This window comes from Megalobrama amblycephala, linkage group LG1 (assembly GCF_018812025.1).
Source record: "Megalobrama amblycephala isolate DHTTF-2021 linkage group LG1, ASM1881202v1, whole genome shotgun sequence".
Taxonomy (NCBI): domain Eukaryota; kingdom Metazoa; phylum Chordata; class Actinopteri; order Cypriniformes; family Xenocyprididae; genus Megalobrama; species Megalobrama amblycephala.
Window position 1 is genome coordinate 16,790,896 of NC_063044.1, and position 23,029 is coordinate 16,813,924.

At 39.4% G+C, this 23,029-nt stretch overlaps 2 protein-coding genes across 9 annotated transcripts in view; both read right to left on the reverse strand.

Annotated features, from left to right (window-relative positions):
- Window positions 1-23,029, reverse strand: part of LOC125264553 (NACHT, LRR and PYD domains-containing protein 12-like) — a 143,300-nt gene continuing 120,271 nt past the window's right edge. For 7 of the 8 annotated variants that reach the window (XM_048183985.1, XM_048183966.1, XM_048184000.1 and 4 more), the window contains one exon: window positions 2-642. In XM_048183985.1, the coding sequence (XP_048039942.1) occupies window positions 71-642 (572 nt within the window). In that variant the 3' untranslated portion in view covers window positions 2-70. Of the gene's footprint in view, window positions 643-23,029 lie in introns of all 8 variants that reach the window. The other variant, XM_048184007.1, reaches the window with a different exon arrangement.
- Window positions 12,069-16,008, reverse strand: LOC125264782 (gastrula zinc finger protein XlCGF49.1-like). The gene is made up of 2 exons (XM_048184490.1): window positions 15,953-16,008; window positions 12,069-13,075 (listed from the first exon to the last, which is right to left on the reverse strand). The coding sequence occupies exons 1-2, from the start codon at window positions 16,005-16,007 to the stop codon at window positions 12,468-12,470; spliced, it is 663 nt and encodes a 220-aa protein (XP_048040447.1). The 5' UTR covers window position 16,008; the 3' UTR covers window positions 12,069-12,467.

Sequence of the window (23,029 nt, forward strand, 5' to 3'; positions counted from 1 at the left end):
GTAGAGTCTCTCTGTTCTGATTCATCATCAGCTCAAAGCATTATGGGTAGAGTCTCTCTGTTCTGATTCATCAACAAAGTTTCACTGATGCTGATTCAGTAATCCTAAACCCAGGATAGAGCGGTTGAGTGAATGTGGTCTGGACTGTGTGGATGAGGCTCATTGTGTCTCCAGAGACGCTGTAGAAGGACAGAGTTCCTGCACTGTGATCCACATACACTCCTGTTCTATAGTAATTCACATACTCTTCTGTTCTACTGATGATGATGGGCTCTACAGGGAGTTCAGTCTGTATCTTATTGTGTATGAATGAGTAATTGAAGACAGAAGAGCAGTTTAAATTCCAGGACTGATCATTCCATCCAAACACACACTCATAACCATCTCCCTTCCTGCTGATGCTCTTATATGACACTGATATATTCACACCATCTGTTATTAACATACTCCCACTCCACTCAATCTCCCAGTAACAGCGTCGATCACTCACACTCTCTCTACACAACACCTGAGGATAATCAAATCTGTCTGGATGATCAGGATACGACTGTGGTGTGTGAGTGACAGTAATCACTGTGTTCCTCTTAGACAGACGGAGGCGTTTATTCACTGTGTTCAGATCCAGAGTGATCCGATGGGAATCTGATGGAGATAAAACACATCACAATCAGGAATTATCAATCTGTCCATCTTTTAATCTACACTGTAAACATGATTTCTGCTGCTTGTTAAATGAACTTCATTAAAATGAGTTAAAGCACACAATTACTGCACATTCTGTCCTGATTTAATGGAGTAAATCCACTTAAACACGTCAAACTGAAGTTCACTTCATCATTATTGGTGTTGAACGAACTGAAACTGGGCAGTTCCCAGCATGCTTTGCTCTGGTCTGGATCTGTTCCTGTAGGATTTGTCTCAGATCTGAACTTGATTTAGGATCTTCTGGTCTCTAGTTGTGAATCTTAAAGCCTCCATCAGTTCGGTGATCGACTCTCAGGTCTGTTACCAAGAGCAGCTGCTGTGAAGAAACGCTCCAGATTCAAATGGAGGATCAAAACAGCTTTAATGAAGTTTGATCAAAGCCTGGCACTCTATTTCACCAGTCTGTCCGCATAACATTATTGAATCAATTATTGCATTGGTGGGAACGAACTAATGCTGTCCAAATTGACTGATCGACTGTCTCTTTCCTGTTCACGCACTTAGAGGAACTGAATCACATTTTTTAGCATTATCTCTGAGCGGCGGGGCACAACCTAACGCTTTTTGACTTTCTCAGTTTGTGTAAATCTACTGAGGGTTCAGGGAATTTATTTTGTTCCACATTAATTTCACACATGTCTGGTACAAATATGTGGCTTTGTTTCATTAATACAGTGTATACTTTCTTCTTTATTTACTCCAAAAGAAGGGAAGTGAAATGTGACAACATGCCCCATAGGCGGGGCACATTATAACATGACCATATGACAGCTAAAACTGTTATCTGATTTAATTAAAAAATATACATGACAAACTAAAATATTGTCATTAAAAGACAATTATTTTTTTCATATAAAATAAATGCCTTTTTTTTTTCCAGAAATTCAAATGTAAATAATTGTGTTTGACAGTGAACACTCTCACAGAAGACGACATAAATAGACGAGACAGTACAAATGCTGTAAATGTCTTGAAATAATGTTTTCTGGATGTTCAGGTTCTTCCTCTCAGTCTTTATTCATCTTTTTCCATGGTTTCTCAACAGAAATTAATAAAAGTTGATTACGCCAGTTGTATCGTAACTGTATAGTATAGCGGGACACATTGTAACGCAGAACGAACCCTATCTGGATTATAAACCTGGTCAGTGTCTTCTGATAGTTACTGAAGCATTAAAGAGATGAAAATAATATCAGAATATTTCAAAATGAATGGGAGTCAATGGGATGCTAACGCAAGTGAAGTTCTGCTACAAGATGGCGGCACGCGGCCGACTTCAACTTCCGGTCGACTTCCTTGGGCACTGGTTTTGAATGGGAGAAAATGTAACGCGCAATATGGCGGAATAAGTCACGCCTTCTAAATAAGAGCCAATCGCCGACTGGTAAAGTCATCGCGTCACTTCAGCGGCCGTTAGAATCACCGGTTTCTATAGCAACAGTCAGACGCACGCCTCCAAAGAGACGCGCATTTAGGTCTGCGCATGTGCATTAGCTTGATCCAGCCTGAAAAATAATTTTTTTTTGGCATGATTCGAGCGTTTAGAATCTAAATTTATGAGCCGGTTGTTGTTAGATTTCATTGGTGATTTCAAATATGAAATTTAATCGTAAGGTTGGTAAACAGTTTTGGAGAATTTGATGTTTCCCCATTCAAAGAGATTGCATGATGCCCAGGATGCCCGAGAGGCGTTTCAAAGATGGCCGCCGAGTGAAATGACTTGTCTTAAAGGGACTTTGACCACAGTCTTCCGACCACTCACGTTGTTCATTTTCTCTGGTGCATTTCCTTAATAAAGGAGTTTGTAACTTGCAATTGAATCTCGAGTTATCAATCCTGACATAAATGTGTCTGTGTGGACATAATATTGCTGTAACCTACAGACTATGTAACGTGTGCGGTTCGTACAGTTATAATTAATTTATGGATGAAATATGAATATAATAATTCATAAGGTTATGAATAAATTATGATTCATATATCAACCCAACGGGGAATTAAACATATATTGTTAATTACAACGAATTATAATCTTACATATATGATTAGTTCTGTTTAATAATTATCAGAGAAACTGTTCGTTTGTCCACTAACATTTATAAACTCTGGTTTAAAGCATCCGAAAAACGTTGGTGACAAAGAACAAACAGAACAATCGAGCGTTGTTTTAATAAATGAAAAAAAAAAAATCTAAATATATATACAAGTACACACCTGTACAAAGTGGATAAGAAGGAAAGAGAGAAGGCAAGTAAAACTCACAACCAGCCTAGGCCAGCACGGAAATAGTTTCATATCTAAGATTAGAAACGGCAGTAATATTGGTTGCGTGTGTTGAATTTCAGGTTAGCGCTGGTGCAGTTCTTGGCTTCCTCCGTTCTGCGGGATTCGAACTGAGGACTTAGAGTGAGTTTCGCTGGAAGATGGCGGTCCCGAAGCTAGCGCGATGGCAGCGCGTGGTCACCGGAATGTCCGGGAAAAACGTGCAAGAGGCTCGTGAGACAATCGGGGAAGAGCCGGGAGAGCGAGCCGGAATTGTGCGTCTTTGCTTTTAAATGCACACACCTCCTTGAGGTGGGGTAGCCAATAACATGGGTGCAAAGTGGCGGGAAAGCTTTTCCTTTGCTTGGCCTCAATTATCTGCAGATTTATGCATCAGTTCAGATCTCCAAATGGAGTGTGTTCTTCAGTTCATTAAACACATAGAAAAATGCATTTGTCCTGTGACTCCTAAATAGCTTGTGTCCGGATTTACGGAGAGACCAAACTGCATTAAAGGCATAGACAAGAAGTTATGGTTTACACAAATTCCACTATTAAAATGCAAAGCACAAATACACTTTTAAACACTAGAAACATTCCCTAAAATATATGTATATATTTCAGTTGGTAGTTTACAAATACAGTTCAAAATGTTAGTGTGTTTCTGTGTGTGTCTGTGTGTGTGTTTTGTGTGTCCGCGTGTGGGGTGTTGGAATGTGGATCCAGTCTCTGGGGGGGGGTGCTCCTTTTGATCACCAAAGAGAGGAAGTACTTTATGTTTACCATCGTGTCCACAAAAGTGTCATGGGCTTCTTATGGCAGACTATTCAGGAATGGTTTTACAAAGTCCATGTAAAAGCGTTCTGATTCCCAAGTAAATCCTGCGTGTGCAATGCTATATGGTGTGATTATACACCTGTTATCCTGTTCATAACATCGGTTTTCCGGTTGGTGATGAAAAAAAAAAAAGTTGTACTTAAGCGATAATAATTATAATAAAACACTATAACTTTATTTATTTAGAAAGAATCATTAAATGCTATTCATTCAATTATAGGATTTCGTATTCGCCCTCTCCTGATTGGTGCATTTCACACAAACGCAAAGTTTGATTCGTCATTCTTGTACCCCGCCCAGGATGTAATGGTAGATTTGTGGAATCAAAATGTAAAAATTGTAAAGCAAATATCAATCATTCGATGCTTTGAAAGCCTAATTTGGATATATATTTGGATATGTACTACTGCTGCAAGAAACAAGCAATGAAACCGCGCAGTTATCATTGTAACGCCTGGATGGATCCGTTCAGAGTCAATAATCTTTGGAGTTTTCAGAACGCTTTTAACCTGGTGAACTTTGTTTATAAATCACTAAATCGGCGCCGGACGGCTGTGACTTTCGGCAGGTTTGTGGGCCTGCGATGGTAAACAGAAAAGTCCAACTTCCTCACTTTGGTGACTTCAAAAGGAGCACCCCCCCCAGAGACTGACCAGATCCACATTCCAACACCCCACACACACAGGGACACACAAAAACACACACAGACACATACAGAAACTCACAAACATACATTTTTGACTGTATATGTAAAATACAAATTATGCCAACATATACCCATCCTGTATTTTGAAGCGTATGCATGTTTCCTAGTGTTTAAAGGAGTGTATTTGTGCTAGTGTGCATTTTAACGATATAATTCTGTCTGTAAACCATAACTTCTTCCCTATGCCTTTCCGACCTATCGAGTTTGATCTCGTTTTAAAGCTCCGGACTTGAGCTATTCATTGAGACATGTCACAAAACGGACAAATGCATTTTTCTATGTGTTTAATGATCCTGTGAAGAACGTACTCCATCTCGAAATCCGATCGGATAATCATCAAGTATGCAAATTCAGCTAGGAGACCAAACAAAGCAACTTTGCCCGTCAAATAGTGCTGCGCATCTATTGGTCGCTACAATTCAGGAGGTGTGTTAGCTTGGGTTTCCATAAAGACAACGACACACCTTCACTCTCCTCTCTTCTTCTTCTCCTTTGTCTTTGTCGTGTATTCTGGGTATGTGCTACACTGAGTTTCAAACCCATGTTGCAATGCCACTTTTTATAACAATTTTATAAAGTCACATGAGGTTAGATCCCACAATCTGAAAAGTTCAGGGAACACGATTTATCACAGTGAGCTACAGAGGACTTTGCATTTATTGCAATACAGAGGTGACTTTCCAAACAAACACAAGTGTTAATTAGCTCTCACAATCAAAACTAATGGCTGAATCCTCTCGCCGGTGTTACTGCAGCGATCCAGCGGCTCTAATTCTAAACAATGACACCTTTAGCTCAGTTTTCACTATTTCCTGACACAACAAGAATAGAGGAAGCATGGGTGAGACTGATACGACAGGATGAAGATCATTCTTTTAAAATAATACACGGCACGTACGTTTGTGTGTAGAAGACCTATGAATTTCCAAACTGAAGACATTTACATCTCATATCTTCTACCTGCTGAAATGTTCCTATAAATGTATTTCCCTTAAATGTGCATTCTGAATAATAAATAAATGTATTTTCCAACTACCCTGCTGCAGTCCAGTGCTCATCTTATTATTAACATTGTTTTTTTCTCTTACTGATCGTATTTCATACCTGTTGAAATTATATTTTTAAATGAATTTGACTGATGATCTCCCTTACGTCAATTAACTATTGTTTTATTATTGAAAAAAATATAGTAACCATGTTTTTTCGCAGGTTGCTTACTTGTATTACCACAGTTTTACTACAAATACCATGGTTGATTTGTGGCTATGTTTTTTTTTACTTGTAGTAAAACCATGGTTAATTCTTGTAAGAACAGTATTAAAAAGATGAGTTAATTCTGATCTCATTCACCAGGTCTCATGCAAACTTCAGTGTTGCGGTCACTAGTTTAGATGAGCACTGACACCGTGTGGTGAAATAATGTTTACGAGCCACGGCTTTCTCAGATAAATTCTGTACACAGCAATCATCAAAGTATCTCTTCTCTTGTCTCTGAAAATGTCTGGATTTTGAAACTATCCCACGGATGCTTATTTTAAGAGGTATTCAACTTGGTGTTAACATTACATTGAAAATATACGTAACCTGAAGAATCGATGCACTAGTAAATCATCGCGGCTGTAAATCATCTTGCTCATTAGTCCACTGTTTCTCAAACTTCTCAATTCCACTTCGGCTTCGAGTGCAATAGCTCCATCGACAATGCATTTTAGACTCCAAATCCAGACCAAAATAAATGTAAAAAATCTCAGAAAATCTGAAAAAGTAAAACCACATCAAGAATAAAATTTTAAAAAATGCCACCCTGCCATAAATATGGTAAGAACCATCACTTCTACCACTTAAGATTAAATACCACTAAATAATCTTCCTGATCAGTTTTATCGCCTTAAGGCCCCGATATACCTCAAATGAAATCAAAGAACGAGCTGATGTGACGTCATTTCGAACAAAATCAGGCCAAAACAAAGTTTGTTTAGTGTTCTTTTTGGAAGTTTGAAAGGGCTTGTCAAAGTGAACTTTTTAGGAAAAGTTCGCTTCAGCTGCAAAACACCTTCAAGTTCAAGTTCAAGTTTATTTGTATAGCACATTTCCAACAGCCCCCAGGCTGACCAAAGTGCTTTACAGAAGAGAAAGAATATCACACATACAACAAAATAAACCAGAAGAAAAAAGAAAAAATATATATATATAAAACCACCTATTAAAAGTTAACATATCATGGAGATCAGTACACTAAAGAAAATAAAAAAGTTTTTAGCAGGGACTTAAAAATAGGCAAGGAAGGGGCCAGCCTAATCTCTAAAGGTAGAGTATTCCAGAGTCGTGGCCCTGCTACCGCAAATGCACGCTCACCTCTACGCTTCAGTCTAGTGCGTGGAACGACCAACAAAGCCTGATCACAGGAACGGAGGCTTCTGGGTGGAGTATAGGAGTGAAGGAGTTCAGATAGATAAACAGGAGCTTTGTTATGTAGGGATTTGTAAACGAATAGGAGAATTTTAAAGTAAATTCTCTGACAAATCGGCAGCCAATGAAGGGATCTAAGAATCGGAGTGATGTGTTCATGTTTGCGACACTTTAAGAGAAGTCTGGCAGCAGCATTTTGGACTAGCTGAAGTCGGGCAATTTGAGATTTAGATATACTGCAATATAAGGAATTGCAATAATCTAGATGCGACGTAACAAATGCATGAACAGCCATTTCGAGAGTTTTTGGGGTGAGAAAGTTTTTGATTTTAGACAGTAAGCGAAGCTGATAAAAACTGGATCCAATAACAGAGGAAATATGTCTGTCAAATTTTAAATGCTGGTCAATAATAATACCTAGGTTCTGCACCCGTGTCGATCTAAAAGGAGATAAACTTTCTAGCTCAGGGCTTGTACACTGAGAGTTCTCATTGGGACCGAATACAATTACCTCAGTCTTGTCTTTGTTTAAGAAGAGGAAGTTTTGTGCTAACCATAGTTTAATCTCCTCTAAACATTGGAGAAGAGAGGTGATTGCAGTGGAATTGTTTTTCTTGACTGGAGGATAGATTTGAGTGTCATCTGCGTAGAAATGAAAGGACACACCATGCTTTCGTAGAATAGAGCCCAAAGGGAGCATGTACAGAGAGAATAGAGAGGGAGCTAAGATAGAGCCTTGTGGAAGGCCACAGGTCAGAGGAGCAGGGGAAGAGGAAAAATTACCCAGTTTCACTAAAAATCTTCTGTCAGATAGGTATGACTGAAACCATTTCAGAGCGTTAGCTTTTAGACCTACCCAAGACTCTAGTCTAGCTAATAGTAAGGAGTGGTCTATGGTATCAAAAGCGGCTGATAAATCTAAAAGAATAAGAATCACAGAGTCCCCAGAGTCAGTAGAGAGGTAAATGTCGTTTAGCACTCTCAGAAGGGCGGACTCAGTGCTGTGAGCAGACTTAAAACCAGACTGAAAAACCTCATAAATAGAATTGCTAGTCATAAAATGTTGAAGTTGATTCAGCACAATTTTCTCTAAAACTTTTGTAATAAAAGGTAAAACAGAAATAGGACGAAAATTTTTCAGGACAGTGGGGTCCAGTGAAGGCTTCTTGAGCAGAGGAGTGACTGTGGCGACTTTAAGGTCAGCAGGAACAGAGCCAGTTTGGAGACACTTATTAACAAAAGATAACAGACCAGGCCCAATCGAATCAATAATTAATTTAAAAAATTTGGGGTGAATAATATCACTCGGACAAAATGAGGGTTTAAGATTGACAATCACCTCCTTCAATTCCTGGAGATTAATGGGTTCAAAAGCATCCAAAAATGCAGAGGCAGGTGACATAATTAGAGAATTGGTTAACGTTAAGGTGGGACAGACACCAAGTCTTAAGTTCGTAATTTTGTCACTAAAGTATCTCAAGAAGTTTTCACATAGAGCATCAGAGGCAACAGGCAAAGTGTTAACAGAAGGATTGGTAACAGATTGAATAATTGAAAACAAAACCTTTGGTTTAGAATGATTAGTTTCAATTAGGTTAGAGAAATATGCAGCTTTTGCAGACTTAGCTGCAGTCTGGTAAGATGTAAGTGAGTCTCTGAACATTTGAAGAGAGATATGCAGCCTGTCTTGTTTCCATTTACGTTCTGCCTTTCTGCAGTTTTGTCTTAAGAGACGGGTATCAGAGTTTTGCCACAGATCAGATTTAGATTTCTGTTTGTGGGGCTTAAGAGGGGCAGTTGCATTTGCTGCCTTAAGCCAGGCAGAGTTCAGGAGGCTCAGATGTTGATCAGCATCCAAGTCAGATAATGGTTGATCCAAGTTCAATTGTGAGCCACATTCAGCAAAACACAAGTTAAAATTTGTGCTAAACTGAGGAGAGTAGAAACGAGAGAGACTTACAGTTGTATTAGAAGAATGAGAGAGCTCTGGAAGAGATACTGTGAATAATATAGGCTTATGATCAGAAATCATAAAATCAGAGAGCACAACATCAGTCACATCAAACCCATATGAGAGTACAAGATCCAACGTATGACCCAAAATATGTGTAGAGTCATTTATCCACTGGGAAAGATTAAAAGCATTAATAATATTAAGAAACTCATGTGATAAGGGGTTAGACGGACAGCAGACATGGATATTAAAGTCGCCCACCAATAGGAAGCGGTCGTAATTTGTGGCAATATTGCCAATCAGTTCAGTGAAATGCTGTATGAAATCCTTAGTGGAGTGCGGAGGACGATAAATCACCACTAGACATACAGGACCGTTCCAGTCCAAATGAAGAAACTGAGCCTCAAAGCTGGAGAAGGCCGTTCCAGGGACCAATCGACAGCGTGCAGAGAGGGAGTTCTTTAAAATAGTTACTATGCCACCCCCGCGTCCACTCGGACGAGGAGAGTTAAAAAATGTACAGTCAGCAGGGATCAGTTCAGAAAACGGAGTTAGATCACCAACCTTTATCCAGGATTCCGTGATGAACATAAAATCCAAGTTGTGAGCTGAGTAAAAATCATTTAGTAGGAAGGTCTTGTTCACCAAAGAACGGGCATTTAATAATGCCATCTTCGGTGGAGGGATGATAACAGGAGATGAGGACGCTCTTTTTAGCGTGCGCAGATTTCTGTGAGTCACTCCCCGACGTCTGGAGCCGAGGCTCCGGAACGAGGGACCGGAACGGAAAACAGGGCTCGGGTGCGCGGGGAGAACATGACGAAGTCACCGGTATGCCACGTCCCGCGGGCGCCAGATAGTAGAACCGCCGTAAGGCGATTCGCGGGAAGGATCCGAGAGAAAGCCAGGCAGGTGAGCCTTTAGCTTCACGATATAACCTCCGCGGTTTCCTCGTTTCCTCCTTCGCTTTCTCCGCGGGATGCTGAGGGGCCACCGGCGGATATGTCCCGGGACAGCCGATATGAACGGCTCATCTGCCTTATTAAAGGAGCAGTCCACAGCTAAAGTGTAAGAGTTTGTAAATGAGGTCGAAACCGAGTTGCGGATATCCAAGAGTGCTTGGCGGTCGTAGGTTAAAAGCGTGTAACAGTTTAAAAATAGAGCAGACAACCAGACAAGCGACCACAGGAGCGATAGACGGCAGGCCCAGCACACAGGCGCCATCTTGAGAAACCAAAATGGTTTCTCAAATGAGTCAGAGACGCGTTCCACGCGAATGAAGGTGGAGCCTCAGTGCACACCTCCTATTACGTTATCGCCATGAACCTTCATGACACCATTGGTTCATGGCAGTAACGTAATAGGAGGTGTGCACTGAGGCTCCGCCTTCATTCGCGTGGAACGCGTCTCTGACTCATTTAATCTGTAGAGTTTGTTGAGGTAAGATCTCCGCAGGTGAAACATGAACACACTGGATAGCTGCCTTATAGTACAAAATGAAGTTGTGCTTCTGATGAAATGAGGCACTGACACTGTATTTCGTGATTGATACTTTAAATCTGCTGTAATCTATTTAATAAACATCTATATGCTATATAAATAAACATGACGTGACTGGAGTGCTAATTTGCAGAGCTTGTGCGAACATACCCATGTTATGATCAGACACTTTTCTTATGCTTTCTAAAAAAATGTAAAAAAAAGCTTGCTGTTGTGTTTACTTTGTTACCGAGAAGAAAGTGTACAGCACGTATTTACATATTCATCTAACTGTCGCTCTCAGCAGTGTGGGATGTTCGATTACAGTATATCGCAGCTCACGTGTCTTGAACTTCGTTTTACCCCTAAACAAAGAACGAAAAAGAACTTTGTTTGAAGTATATCGGGGTCTTTAGCATACCAGACAGCTTAGAAGAACTCGATGTTGCAACTGAAACTATTGACTCTGTCTTTTCCAGCACATTAGACTCAGTTGCTCCTCTGCCCTTAAAGAAGATTAAGGAAATTAATCCAACGCCGTGGTACAATGAGCACACTCTGGCCCTAAAAGGAGCAGCCAGAAAAATGGAGCGCAGCTGGAAGAAAACAAAACTAGAATTTTTTCACATTTTGTGGAAAGAGAACGATTGAGTACAGAAAGGCCTTAAAAATGCTAGATCTACTTATTTTTCAAAACTCTTTGAAGAAAATAAACAACCCTAGGTATTTATTTGATACAGTGGTTAAATTAACAAGAAATAAAGCTTCAACTTTTGATGTTTCCAAACAGCACAACAGTAATGACTTTATGAACTTCTTTATTTGCAAGATTGATAATATTGGAGAGAAAAGTGCACAGACAGTGCATTGTAGTGTCCCTGAGGCAAAATTCAGTTCATTCATTGCTTTAGGAGAGGAAGAATTATCTAAACTTGTTAAATCATCAAAATCAACAACATGATTGTATGTTAGACCCTATACTGACTAAGCTATTGAAAGAGATGCTTCCAGAGGTCATAGATCCTCTTCTTAATATCATCAATTCATCTTTATCACTAGGATACGTACCAAAAACTTATAAGCTGGCTATTATTAAACCTCTTGATTCTAAAAAACACAACTTGATCCTAGAGAATGTCAATTGCAGGCCACTTTCAAATTTCACTTTTCTGTCAAAAATACTAGAAAAGGCAGTTTCATCACAACTATGTTCCTTTTTAGAAAGAAATGGTATCTGTGAGGATTTCCAGTCAGGATTTAGACCGTATGTCTAATTAAATTACGCACAGATTTCTCCAGTTTCTCTGAATCTTTTGATGAAGTTATGCACTGTAGATGATGAGATTTGCAAAGCCTTTGCAATTTCACATTGAGGAACATTGTTTTTAAAGTATTCCACAATCTTTTTATGCACTCTTTCACAGATTGCTCATCTTTATTTCTGAGACTCTGCCTCTCCAAGACATGCCTTTTATAGCTAATCATGTTACAGACCTGATATCAATTAAATTAATTGGTTGCTAGATGTTCCCCCAGCTGAATTTCTTCAAGATTTCTTGGTTTTTCAGCCATTTGTTGCCCCCAAACCAACTTTTTTGAGACCTGTAGCAGGCATCAAATTTGAAATGAGCTCATTTTGTGGATAAGAGTGTAAAAATTCTCAGTTTAAACATTTGTTTTATCTATGTTCTATTGTGAAATAAATGTTGGCTCATGTGATTTGAAAGTCTTTTATTTTTCACTTTACTCAAATTGAAAAAAATGTCTGGAAGTTTTCTGGAATTCGTGTTGTAGTTAGGAGTAACAAGATAGCAGCAAAGATGAGACACACTTTTCAATAAAAATATACTGTATTGGAGTTAAATGATGACAGGGAGTTGATAATCCTGCCCAAAAAATGATGTTACACAATTTGCTTTACTAGTTATCACAATTACGCAATATGCTTACAAAATCTTTAAGACATTTTTAATAATATTTGAATAAAGGCAGAATATGTCAATTTTCCTAAGCCAAACATCACTTTTGGCCACTGCTGCTTGGCAGTTTTACTTTTAACTTGTAATGGAGTAATTTTCACTGTAAGGTATCTGTACTTTTACTCAAGTATGGTTTTCAGGTACTCTTTACACCTCTGTTCTTTCCACAGTGACGACTTCTAAAGGAGTTCTCTTTCGAGTGAATCCTCATGTGGACCCTAAGGTTACCTTTAAATCTGAAACTCTTTCCACATTGATCACATGTAAATGGCCTCTCTCCAGTATGAATATTCATGTGTTCCCTAAGGCTTCGTTCTCGTTTGTAGCCGTTCCCGCACAGAGTGCAGGTGTAAGGCTTTTCTCCAGTGTGAGTTCTCATGTGGGATATAAGGTTTCCTTTTTGACTGAAATTCTGTCCACACTGCTGACAGGTGAAAAGGCTCTGTCCAGTGTGAATTCTCATGTGGACTTTAAGGTTTCCTTTATTTGTGAAACTCTTTCCACATTGTTGGCAGGTGTAAGGCCTTTCTCCCGTATGAATTCTCATATGGACTTGAAGGTTTCCATGTTGATCAAAACTCTTTCCACACTGTTGGCAGGTGAAATATCTTTTAGTTCCTTTTTTTCGTGAGGAAGTCTTTTTTGCCTGTGTCGCTCTTTCTCCAATCATGAAATCATGTTTATCATAATGTTCTTTCTCTTCTTCCCTTTCATTAAGTTCATGACTTTTCAGTGCCGTTAGGTCTAGGACAAAAATAGACATAACAATTTAGACATTTAATGCATCAAAACCAACAACATGTATGATCTATACCCTATCCTATGGATCAGGGATGGGCAGCTTTGGTCCTGGAGGGCCACTGTCTTGCAGAGTTAAGTTTCATCCCTAACCATTACATGTGCCTGTAATATTCACGCAGTCCTCAAGAATAAGGGTTAAATTTTGGGGTTGGGTTAAATTTTGCATGTGTGTTTGATCAGGGATGGAGCTAAACTCTGCAGAATAGTGTCCCTCCAGGACCAGAGTTGCCCATCCCATCTATAGACCTTATACTCAAAACACCAGTGGTTTTCAAACCTGGTCCAATGGGACCCACCACTGCACATTTTTTTTATGTCTGCTTTCTTGTAATTAAACTTGGATTATCTTGGATGGATTTGTCTGTCTTTTTCTGGCACGTCGTTACAGAAGAACTGACCAATAAAGAAAAAATGATCCTGGCTGAGGACCTCCTGTAGGACCTGTGGCAGATTGGTTGGCCTTTGGAGAGGTATGTGGAGGAGTTTATCGAGCTTTCCCATCAAGTGAACTGGTCTGGTCGAGTTGATAAATATTGTTCTTTATTTAAATGGTTCACATTTTGAAGCAGAAGAAGTTAGAAGTTTAGAGGGGACCGTGCCTTTGCAGTAGCAGCTACTAAACTGTGGAATGATCTGCCACTGCCCATTAGACAGGCCTCTTCATTGTCTTCTTTTAAGTCGTTTCTCAAAACCCACCTTTTCTCTTTGGCCTTTGACACCTGATTTTGACATTTGTTTCTTAATTTGTTTTTATGTCTTGTATGAGTTGAGTATGTTATGTTTTATATATTTTTCTGTACAGCACTTTGGTCAAATTCTGTTGTTTTAAAGTGCTTTATAAATAAAGTTTGATTGATTGATTGAAGTTAAGGCCAGAACACTTCAAGCCAACAATCGGCCGTCGGGCAGTTTTTATTCATCAGCTGACTACGTTTTCTCAGTGTGTTCCGCACCGTCGGCTGAAGTTGGTCCTCGTCGCCTTTTTTCGGCCGATTCGAAATGTTGAATCGGCGTCGGAGCTCGCCGGTCCGTCGGTCATTCTGATTGGCCGTTCAGCTACTGCCACCTGCTGGTACGGAAAGGCATTTCATCTTGCGCAGGCACAGAAGTGACGTGCTACTTGGCCGTCGGGTGTCAAGCGTCGGTTTGGTGTGTCAGGGCAACTTTGGACACAGACACTGCTGGCGTGAACCAACCCCGCAGTCTGCTTTTGTCGCCACTAGTTCGTCGGCGTCGGCTTGGTGTGTTCCTGCCTTTAAAGTAAAGAAGAATCTTCCTCATCCAGTCCCCTTTGAAACACACTTAGCCTTGCCAGCTCACCCCACGCCGGAGCCCTCCATATACCGCTCCAATGGATCCATCCATTTCTGCCCTCCGGTGCTTCCCTGTGTCCGAAGATGGGGTTCCACAGCACTGACCTGGGGACCAAAGCATTTACAACTGTCAGGTCAGCGCTGAGATTTGCCTGCCTTCCATCTGCAGGACCCAAGAGCATTCAAGTCCTCAGTCCAGTGACCAAGATGCCCGCCGCCACGCCTGAGCCCTCGGTCAAGATGGCCACCACACGTGTGCCTTTAGGCATTTAGGTGGAGTATGAATCTGCTTCCGAGTCCGCTCCAGACGCTGCCACAGAGCCCACTTCACTGAACCCAGACATAGCTCCGCCCAAGAAATTGTTTTGGGAGTGGGGGGCTACCCGTCCACAGCCAAAAAGTGGGCCGCTGAACCGCCGGCTCCACCTTGGTCACCCAAGCTCCCGGCTTCACGCTGGCTGCCCTAACTGCCTGCACCGCCATGGCATCCTGAACAGCCAGCTCCACCCTGGCCACCTGAAGGGTCGGATTGGCCCTGGTCACCTGCACAGCCGGTACCACCCTGGAGGTCTCTTAACCCCAGTTTCACAGACAAGGCTTAAGCTAATCCTAGACTAAAATGCATGTTTGAGCTGCTTTAACTTAAAGCAACTTGTACAGACATGTCTTAAAATATGTCAGTGCCATTGTTTTGTCCCAAGATGCACACCAGTAATGTTATTTTCTAGTGTACACTTATAAAAGCTACTTAAATATCCTAATTGAACTAAGGCCTAATCCTGGCTCAGGCTAAGCCCTGTCTGTGAAACCGGGCCTTAACCTGCCCACAACCTCCAGGGTTTATCCTTCATTCTGACTTATTTTTCATTATGTAACTAACGGTAAAAATAAGTTTCTAATTAATACAATGCTACTCAATCATGAATAACATGTGTTTTTATAAGTGAGTAACATTCAGAAACTGTAATTTGAAACAAAATTAATTAGGATCAATAGACTAAATAAATACTGATGAAGAAATTATGTATTGATTATGACTGATTATATTTGACATGCAAAATCCAGTTTAATGGTGCAACGCAAAAATATTTAAAAGCATGCAAGTTGTAACGTACGCACAGAAGATGGCGGCGAGCATGGCAGCCGTGTTGCGAGCTCCAATCAATCTTTATAGTTCTTAATTTGTTTTGCTTGTTATTTTGTTTTTCATGCTGGATTCTAGGTATATATACACACATTTCCTCGCCTCCAGCTATGACACGACATCGACCAAGTTTATTACTGCTCTTTATGTTCAGGCATTTTTAAATGTTACTACAGCACTTTTGAGCATGATCAGAAAACACATATCATACTTATCCATAGTTGTTCTCTATTCAGAAGAAGATATTGGGTTTAATGTTGCACAAAATTCTTTTGGCTACTTCTGTATATTCTCTATTTCTGTAGAGCTGGACATTTTAATCAGGATCAAATGACTGAGTTCAGCTGTGAGAATAAAACCAACCTGTTTGTTCCTCACTATCTTCATGTTTCACACTGAATGTTTCTTCAATCTTCATGTCTTCAGTCTCTTCCTCTTTAATAATTATCTTCATATCTTCACTCTCCTCTTTAATAAACACCATCTTTAAGAAGAAAATAATGAATAGAGTTAATGGTCTTAAATGACCTGTTAAAAAAATCTCTCAAAACTAATGCTGCAAATTAATAAACACTTCATATTTAGACATTTATAATCTACATTTGGTATTTAGTGAATTAGCCCCATTCATTTGAAGCCAATACATTTATTACACAGTTATGTTATACAATCATTATATACAGCAAGAAAATACACATTATATTCAAATAAAAATATATTAGCATATGCGGAAATTGATTTTTTCTTCAGCATTATTTCTAAGCCATAACTGCCACAAAATACAGTGTATCACAGATCACATCAGGTCATCTGTATTGAATCTGCTTGTTTTACACTCTTAGACCACCAGGTAGTATTGTGAGGAAATGAAGCCTCGAGAAATGAACCCTTTTGTGAACCACTTAGCTGAAAAGCTTCATGAGGCTTCATCTTACCATCACTATTAGATAGTAAATAAACTCATTTCACATCGCTTGTTTAAAACAAAACACACAACTATAAATCATTGAACTGTTTCTATCTATTAAAACAGATTAAATTCTTAAAACAAACCTTTCTTCAGCAGAATCACAGCAGATGCAGGAGCTCGGCGCAGTCTTGTGACGTCATGTCGTCACTCCAAAATAAAAGTCCTGTTCAGACACAGCATTGTCTACAATCACAGAAGTGCATTGAAATCTAACTATAAAACCGTGAGAAATGATACAAACACACGTTAAAAAGATTGTATGAGTTCATAAAGCAGAGTTCATTCATGTGTCTGAATTGAAACACATTTAAACTCCGTTAAACTCAAACTCAAGTTAATTTGAGTCTAAACATAAAATCTATTAAAAGTTATCTTTCAAGAATCAGTATAAATAAAAGAAGCAATCAAAATTTCAAGTATAAATGTAGTTTATTCAATAACAAAAATGAATCAGTCAAATTTAAAAATGTAATCAATAGCAAGTCAGCTTTATTTATATAGCTGCTATGGTACACTTTTATTTTCAAGGCTATGCTTGGATTTCTGCCTCCGTACATTTGTACTTTAATCACACAGAGAAGCGTTGACTCTTTCTCCCTGCGATCAAACGATCAGCTGTTGCTCTTTTGCCCGCACTGAGTCGGGGAAGAAAGCCTTTGTCCACTCGGCTCCTTTTGCTTGGAACAGGTTGCAGAAGGACTGGAAACTGACCAAGCTCTTGTCCTTAAACGCTTTTAAAACTAAGCTGAAAGCAATAGAGGCTGCCTCAATAATGTGCAATGGTTTTTCATAACCTGTGTTATTTTAATGTTTCTACGTATGTTTATAATTGTGTAAATGTTGTTGCCTCTTGGCCAGGACTCCCTTGAAAAAGAGGTTTTTAATCTCAATGGGACTCTCCTGGTTAAATAAAGGTTAAAGGGCATATTGCAGGTTAGAGCTTTAGTGATTCAATGTATAGAAAAATAATGTATTAAATAGATTTTCTTGAAAAAACATGTATAAATACGCTACATAGGCTTCTGGAGTCGTTTTTTGTGAGAGAATTTTACTTCCGCATCTGAAAAATGCCAAATCAGAAGTGACGTAACTCAAGGGAGTGCGATCAATATAAACTATAGGAAAACAATGGATCGCAATGACAGTTCGGACGCTGAGGAAACTGTAAATGTTTATTCATACTCGTATAACAGACCACAGCCATACAATTAGCCTGCTATGTGTTTAAGAGAGCAGCGACAGGCCAGAATTAGACAGAATAACGGTCAAGAGAGACGAATTGAGCTGTTGTGTGAGGAGAAGCAGTGGAGAACAGGGCAGAGGCCGGTGTTAGCTTATAGATAGCTATGAACACTGTTCAGATCACAATATTGTACAGATTATTATCATGATTCAGGCAATAGCAAAGCTATATACTAATAACAGAATCTAATAAACCTTGATCAGACCTATGTCACACGCGTTAATATCCGTCCACACTAAAGTTACGTGATATAGCGGTTTCTCATCACGACTGATTTGGTAGTTAGCAAATGAAATAATATAATAATAATAATAAAGATTTACGGTACACAATTCACGTGTTCATCAAGCTGCATCTCTGACGGATCCGTGATCATGTCTCCCGCCGGCGGCCAAACATAGTTTGTGTTTCATGTAATGTTATCCTTTATTCATTAATTCTGTGTTATGAGTTTATTCCGTGCCCATTCACTGATAGTGTGAGGATGTATATGACGCCATGATTATGTAGTTGTGTGAACTTGAATGTATATACGTTTACAGTATATACATGGCATGAATGAAATTGGAGTATTTACATTACCAGCACATAATTCAAAACGTTTTGTGTGAGTGTGAGACTGTACGCATGTGTACATAATTTGTATTCATCAGTGTTGATATTGATTCAAGTAAAAACGGTGAAGAAGCATTGCGTGTGTAAGTTTATTCATTTAATATAATCATTTACAGAAGTATTACAATGTTGAACTCCATCATATCGCCAGGATGATAATCCTCCGGTCTATAACGAACGTGTTTTTCGAAGCAGATGCAGAAGTGAAGTCCCGTCTCTTCACCTGCACAAAACACACCCCGGCACAGAAGATAGCAGCGTCCTTTTTCTTGTTAGTAAACCTCTGGACTCGATGTCCTGACAGGCTGGAGTTTGTACAACCTCCACAAACACAATAATTTACCATGATGATGATAAATAGAATACAGAAACTACAGAAAACACACTGATTCACGACCGCTGTCACTGAATACCAGCCTACTCTGCACTGAGTCAACACAGAGCTCAGCGATCGACTCCCTCTTGTGACGTAAAATGACGCGACGCTGAAAAAAAAAGCATTTTTTACAGAGACCGTCACTTTATCTACTAAATTCATGCCCTTATATCCTGCAAAACATTTTTAAACCCTGCAGTACCCTTTTATATGGTATTTTTGTACAAGGTTATATATTCATCTCGAAAAAAATGTTTAACCTGCAATATGCACTTTAAATAAAAATATAGCGCTTTTTACAATGCAGATTGTGTCAAAGCAGCTTAACAGTGATAACTGGTGTATAATGTTGGCTGCACAGCAGCTATTAAAGAAAATAGTGTCATAGTCCAGCTTAAGTAAATTCAGTATTGATTCATTTGGTTGCAAAAATCAATAATTACTTAATTTATCTATATATCAGCACTGGAGTAAACAGTGATGTCATCGTACAACTCAGTTCAGTTCACATACAATGGTGTCAATGCAGATCAAAACACTGTTGAATATCTAATGTCAAGTGTCCCCAACTAAGCAAGGCAAAGGCGACAGTGAGGAACCCAAACTCCAACAGGTGACATCAGGTGGCAAACAGGTGTTAAAATGGAGAGAAAAAAAACCTTGAGAGAAACCAGTCGGGGGCCAGTTCTCCTCTGGCCAACAGTGAACAGTGCATGATTATGATTCAGGCAGCGTTACAGGTCATAAGTCCGATTGGGATCGCAACATTCAAAATATCTGGTCCGGTTCCATCTAGTTGAAGATCGTATTCATCACGCCAGTAAATGTCAAGGGTGATTTGTGTGAGTTACTGCCTATGTAGTGATCTAATTCTGCACTCTACACTCAACTTAAATTATGTTTTCTCAACTTAATTTCACTAGGTCGATCACACTTATATTATTTGAGTTCATTCAGTCCTATTATTTACATTAATCTAACTCAATTTCACTGCATTCCAACTTAAATATATAAATTTTTCTTACAGTTGGATCAACTTGAAAGATGGAAACTTGGTTTGACAGCAAAAGGATTGGGGTTTCCAACTACAAAAAAACAAAAGTATCAAGTAGCAATAACGGTAATGTTCATTTTGTTGCTGGTGAGAACTCAAACTTTTATTGTTAAATTTACAATATGATGCCATAAGATGAGAAGAAAAGTGAGAGTCATCGCAGCTGTTTTCATATTTTTCATCATTACTCCTGGTGTCAAAGTTTAGGCATAAAGTGATCCCAAAGTGCACCCAAAAAATGAATTTCTGTCATTAATTACTCACCCTCATGTTGTCCTGAAAATAGACTTACTACCTGCAACTACACAAACTTAGTGCCGGTCACGAAACCTGTGACATAACTGATGCAGAAGTGGACGACGATGATGTCAAGGAGGACAACGGTGAAGCCAGAGAAGTGGTGTGTGGGGACACCTTGAGGAACCGTCAGGCAGCAGCAGTTTGGGCACCAGATGTCCACGCACCTGCACTGATAGAACGTGATTATGTTTAGAATCATGTATCTCAACTCTAAATAAATCATACCCCCAGTTAAACATAAGTTCACAATAAATTAACTGATGGTCATAGTAATAATAAAGATTTTGTGCTGGTAGTATTCCCGCACACTATCAATAACATGCTAGATATAGAATTTTATTATTATAAACAGCGATTTTTATCGGTGTGGTAATTGTGCAACAATATGTTCAAAACAGCTGTTTTTAGTCAAAAAATACTGATTAAAATCAGAAAAATAAAAAATGCTGTATTACAGTTACTAAAAATAAAGCTGCATCCGATTAATCAATGTATCTGCTCAGAATTTGTATTTTTGTATGTTATGTTGTGTAACGTACACCCTAGTCTGTATCTGTAGTTCTGCTATTCAGATGTGGTCCAATATTGTCTAAAAAAGTGTCGATTAATGCAGCTTGTCTGTCTTATTAATTGGAGTAATGATCAAGGATGGAGCACAACTGAAGTGTAATCATCAGTTATTCACATTTGTGCTCGGCTAGCGTGGGAGTTTACGACAAACAGTAGCTGTGGCTGAGGTTCGCTTACATAACAGTAAAACTGTGTTTTTATTATTATTAAAGTAGAGTGGAGCTCTGTCTGTATTATAACAGGATGTTAAGATGCTATTCTGCGCTATCACCAGACCAAGCTCAATTTAAAAATGAACATTGGTCTGGAGAGTCTGCTATGTATTTTCTACTGCACAAGAGGCGTGATCAACGAGCATTATTCACGCAATTGGATAGTTCTTCAACCAATCAGATCAACGATCCGGGTGACGTACTTTGCAGCGGGGCTAGCTGGTGAATTAGGCTTTTACCAAAGCCGGTCGGTAGTAAGGCAAACACATCCTTCTTTTTTCTGAATTGTTCCAGGGCAAGTCTCTGTTCCATTTTCAAAGAAAACTTGCCTTTGAAATCTTTTAACACAGCATCGACAGCGGCATCAACTGGTTGCTGCGCTTCGGTGGCCGCCATGTTCAATGTAAACAAAAAGCTGCTTGCCGTCGCTTCTCTATCGTCATCGTGTTATACCCGCCAATAGCGAGCAAGGTGGATAAGCCAGTCTGTGATTGGTTCCCGCAAAAGTGTAAAAGAAGGCTCCAGGACGTGTGAGGAGTCGCCTGTCAATGTCGTCATACCCGCATTACCCTCGGTTTCCAGTTTTATTTAGTAGAAACCATGGAAACACCAAAGACGCTTTAATATTTACATGCTTTAATAGACAAGGGAACAACTGTTTTGATATATTTATAGACAGAAAACTAATGTTATATAGCTCAACACATTTAGTCTTATTGTTTAAATCTAATTGTCTTGATTTTTTTGTGAAGTAGCTAACATAGCATAATCGGATGCAGCTTTATTTTTAGTAACAGTAATGCAGAATTTTCTCCATCATACAATACGTTTTAAAATTAATTGCATGCCATTTATCAACACAAGCCATCCAGCATTTAATATGATTTTCTAAAATCTGTCATGATCATTACTGGGAGTGCCCTTGTCTGCCACTAGAGGGCACTCCAATCTGGACATTTGGTTTTCATCACTCGGAACTTCATTTCCCATAACCCACTTCCCGGACTCATTATACTTCATTGCACCAGCTGTTTTGAGTTTGTAATTAGTGTTCTGTCTATTTATACTCAGTTGTTTCTGTCTTTGTTTGTGGTTTGTTGTATTATGTTACGTGCACTTTTGGATCTTTGGTTTTCTGTTTTTGTGGACTGTTTCTGTGGAGTTTGACCCTTGCCTGTTTCCTGGATTACGTGTTTGGATTATCCCATTAAAGCTGCGCTTGGATCTTACTGTTACGTGTACTGGTAGAGAGATGAGGCAGATACGGATTCCCACAATCAAGGACAATACTTTAATGAACACAGGTAAGGAGAACCAAACATACACGTAGTATAACATTAAGACGGACGAGGAGTGAAGGGAGTGAGTGCCATATAAAGGGAGTGCTGATAATAGAGTCCAGGTGCAGGTGATGAGTGATGATGAGGAGCTGACGAGGGAAGTGAGTGCAGGTGACGAAACAGGAGGATCATGGGAAATGGAGTCCAGGGGAACAAGGGATCTGTAACACTTACCATCTTGTCTTTGTGCATTCCGTGACAAAAATCTTACTGCAGTGTGTAACAGTGTCTCACAGCAGCCGCCGAGTGAACGCACAGAGTAACGTTATAACATCATTTTCAACACTCTCAAATGTATCTAATATGATAAACAGAGCTGTGTTACCTCATACTCATGACCGGAAAAGAGGAAGCGGCGCCGGCGACTGTGTCATAATAAAAGTCCCGCTGCTCATGAGGCGTGTGTTGATCAATCGCTCCAGCTCCTCGTTCAGCTCCACAACACTCGCTCCTGCTCTGCTTCAGTAACGTTAATAATCGCATCCATGAACATGATTTCTGTCTTTGTTTTGAATAGGCAACCTCTAGCGGATTAAACCTACATATTGCACCTTTAATATAAGTGAGTTTGTCTTTGCTTTATTGTTGTTGTTTTCAATCATATAATAGTGAACCACAAACTGAGCATTCGTTTTAAAGGGTAATGTCCAAATATTATTTATTTATTTGTTATAATGCGGGTATTTTATGTCATCAGTCTTATTAGTTTGGTAGGCCTAATAGTTTAGTGTATGTGATACACACAAAGTATGTAGCTATA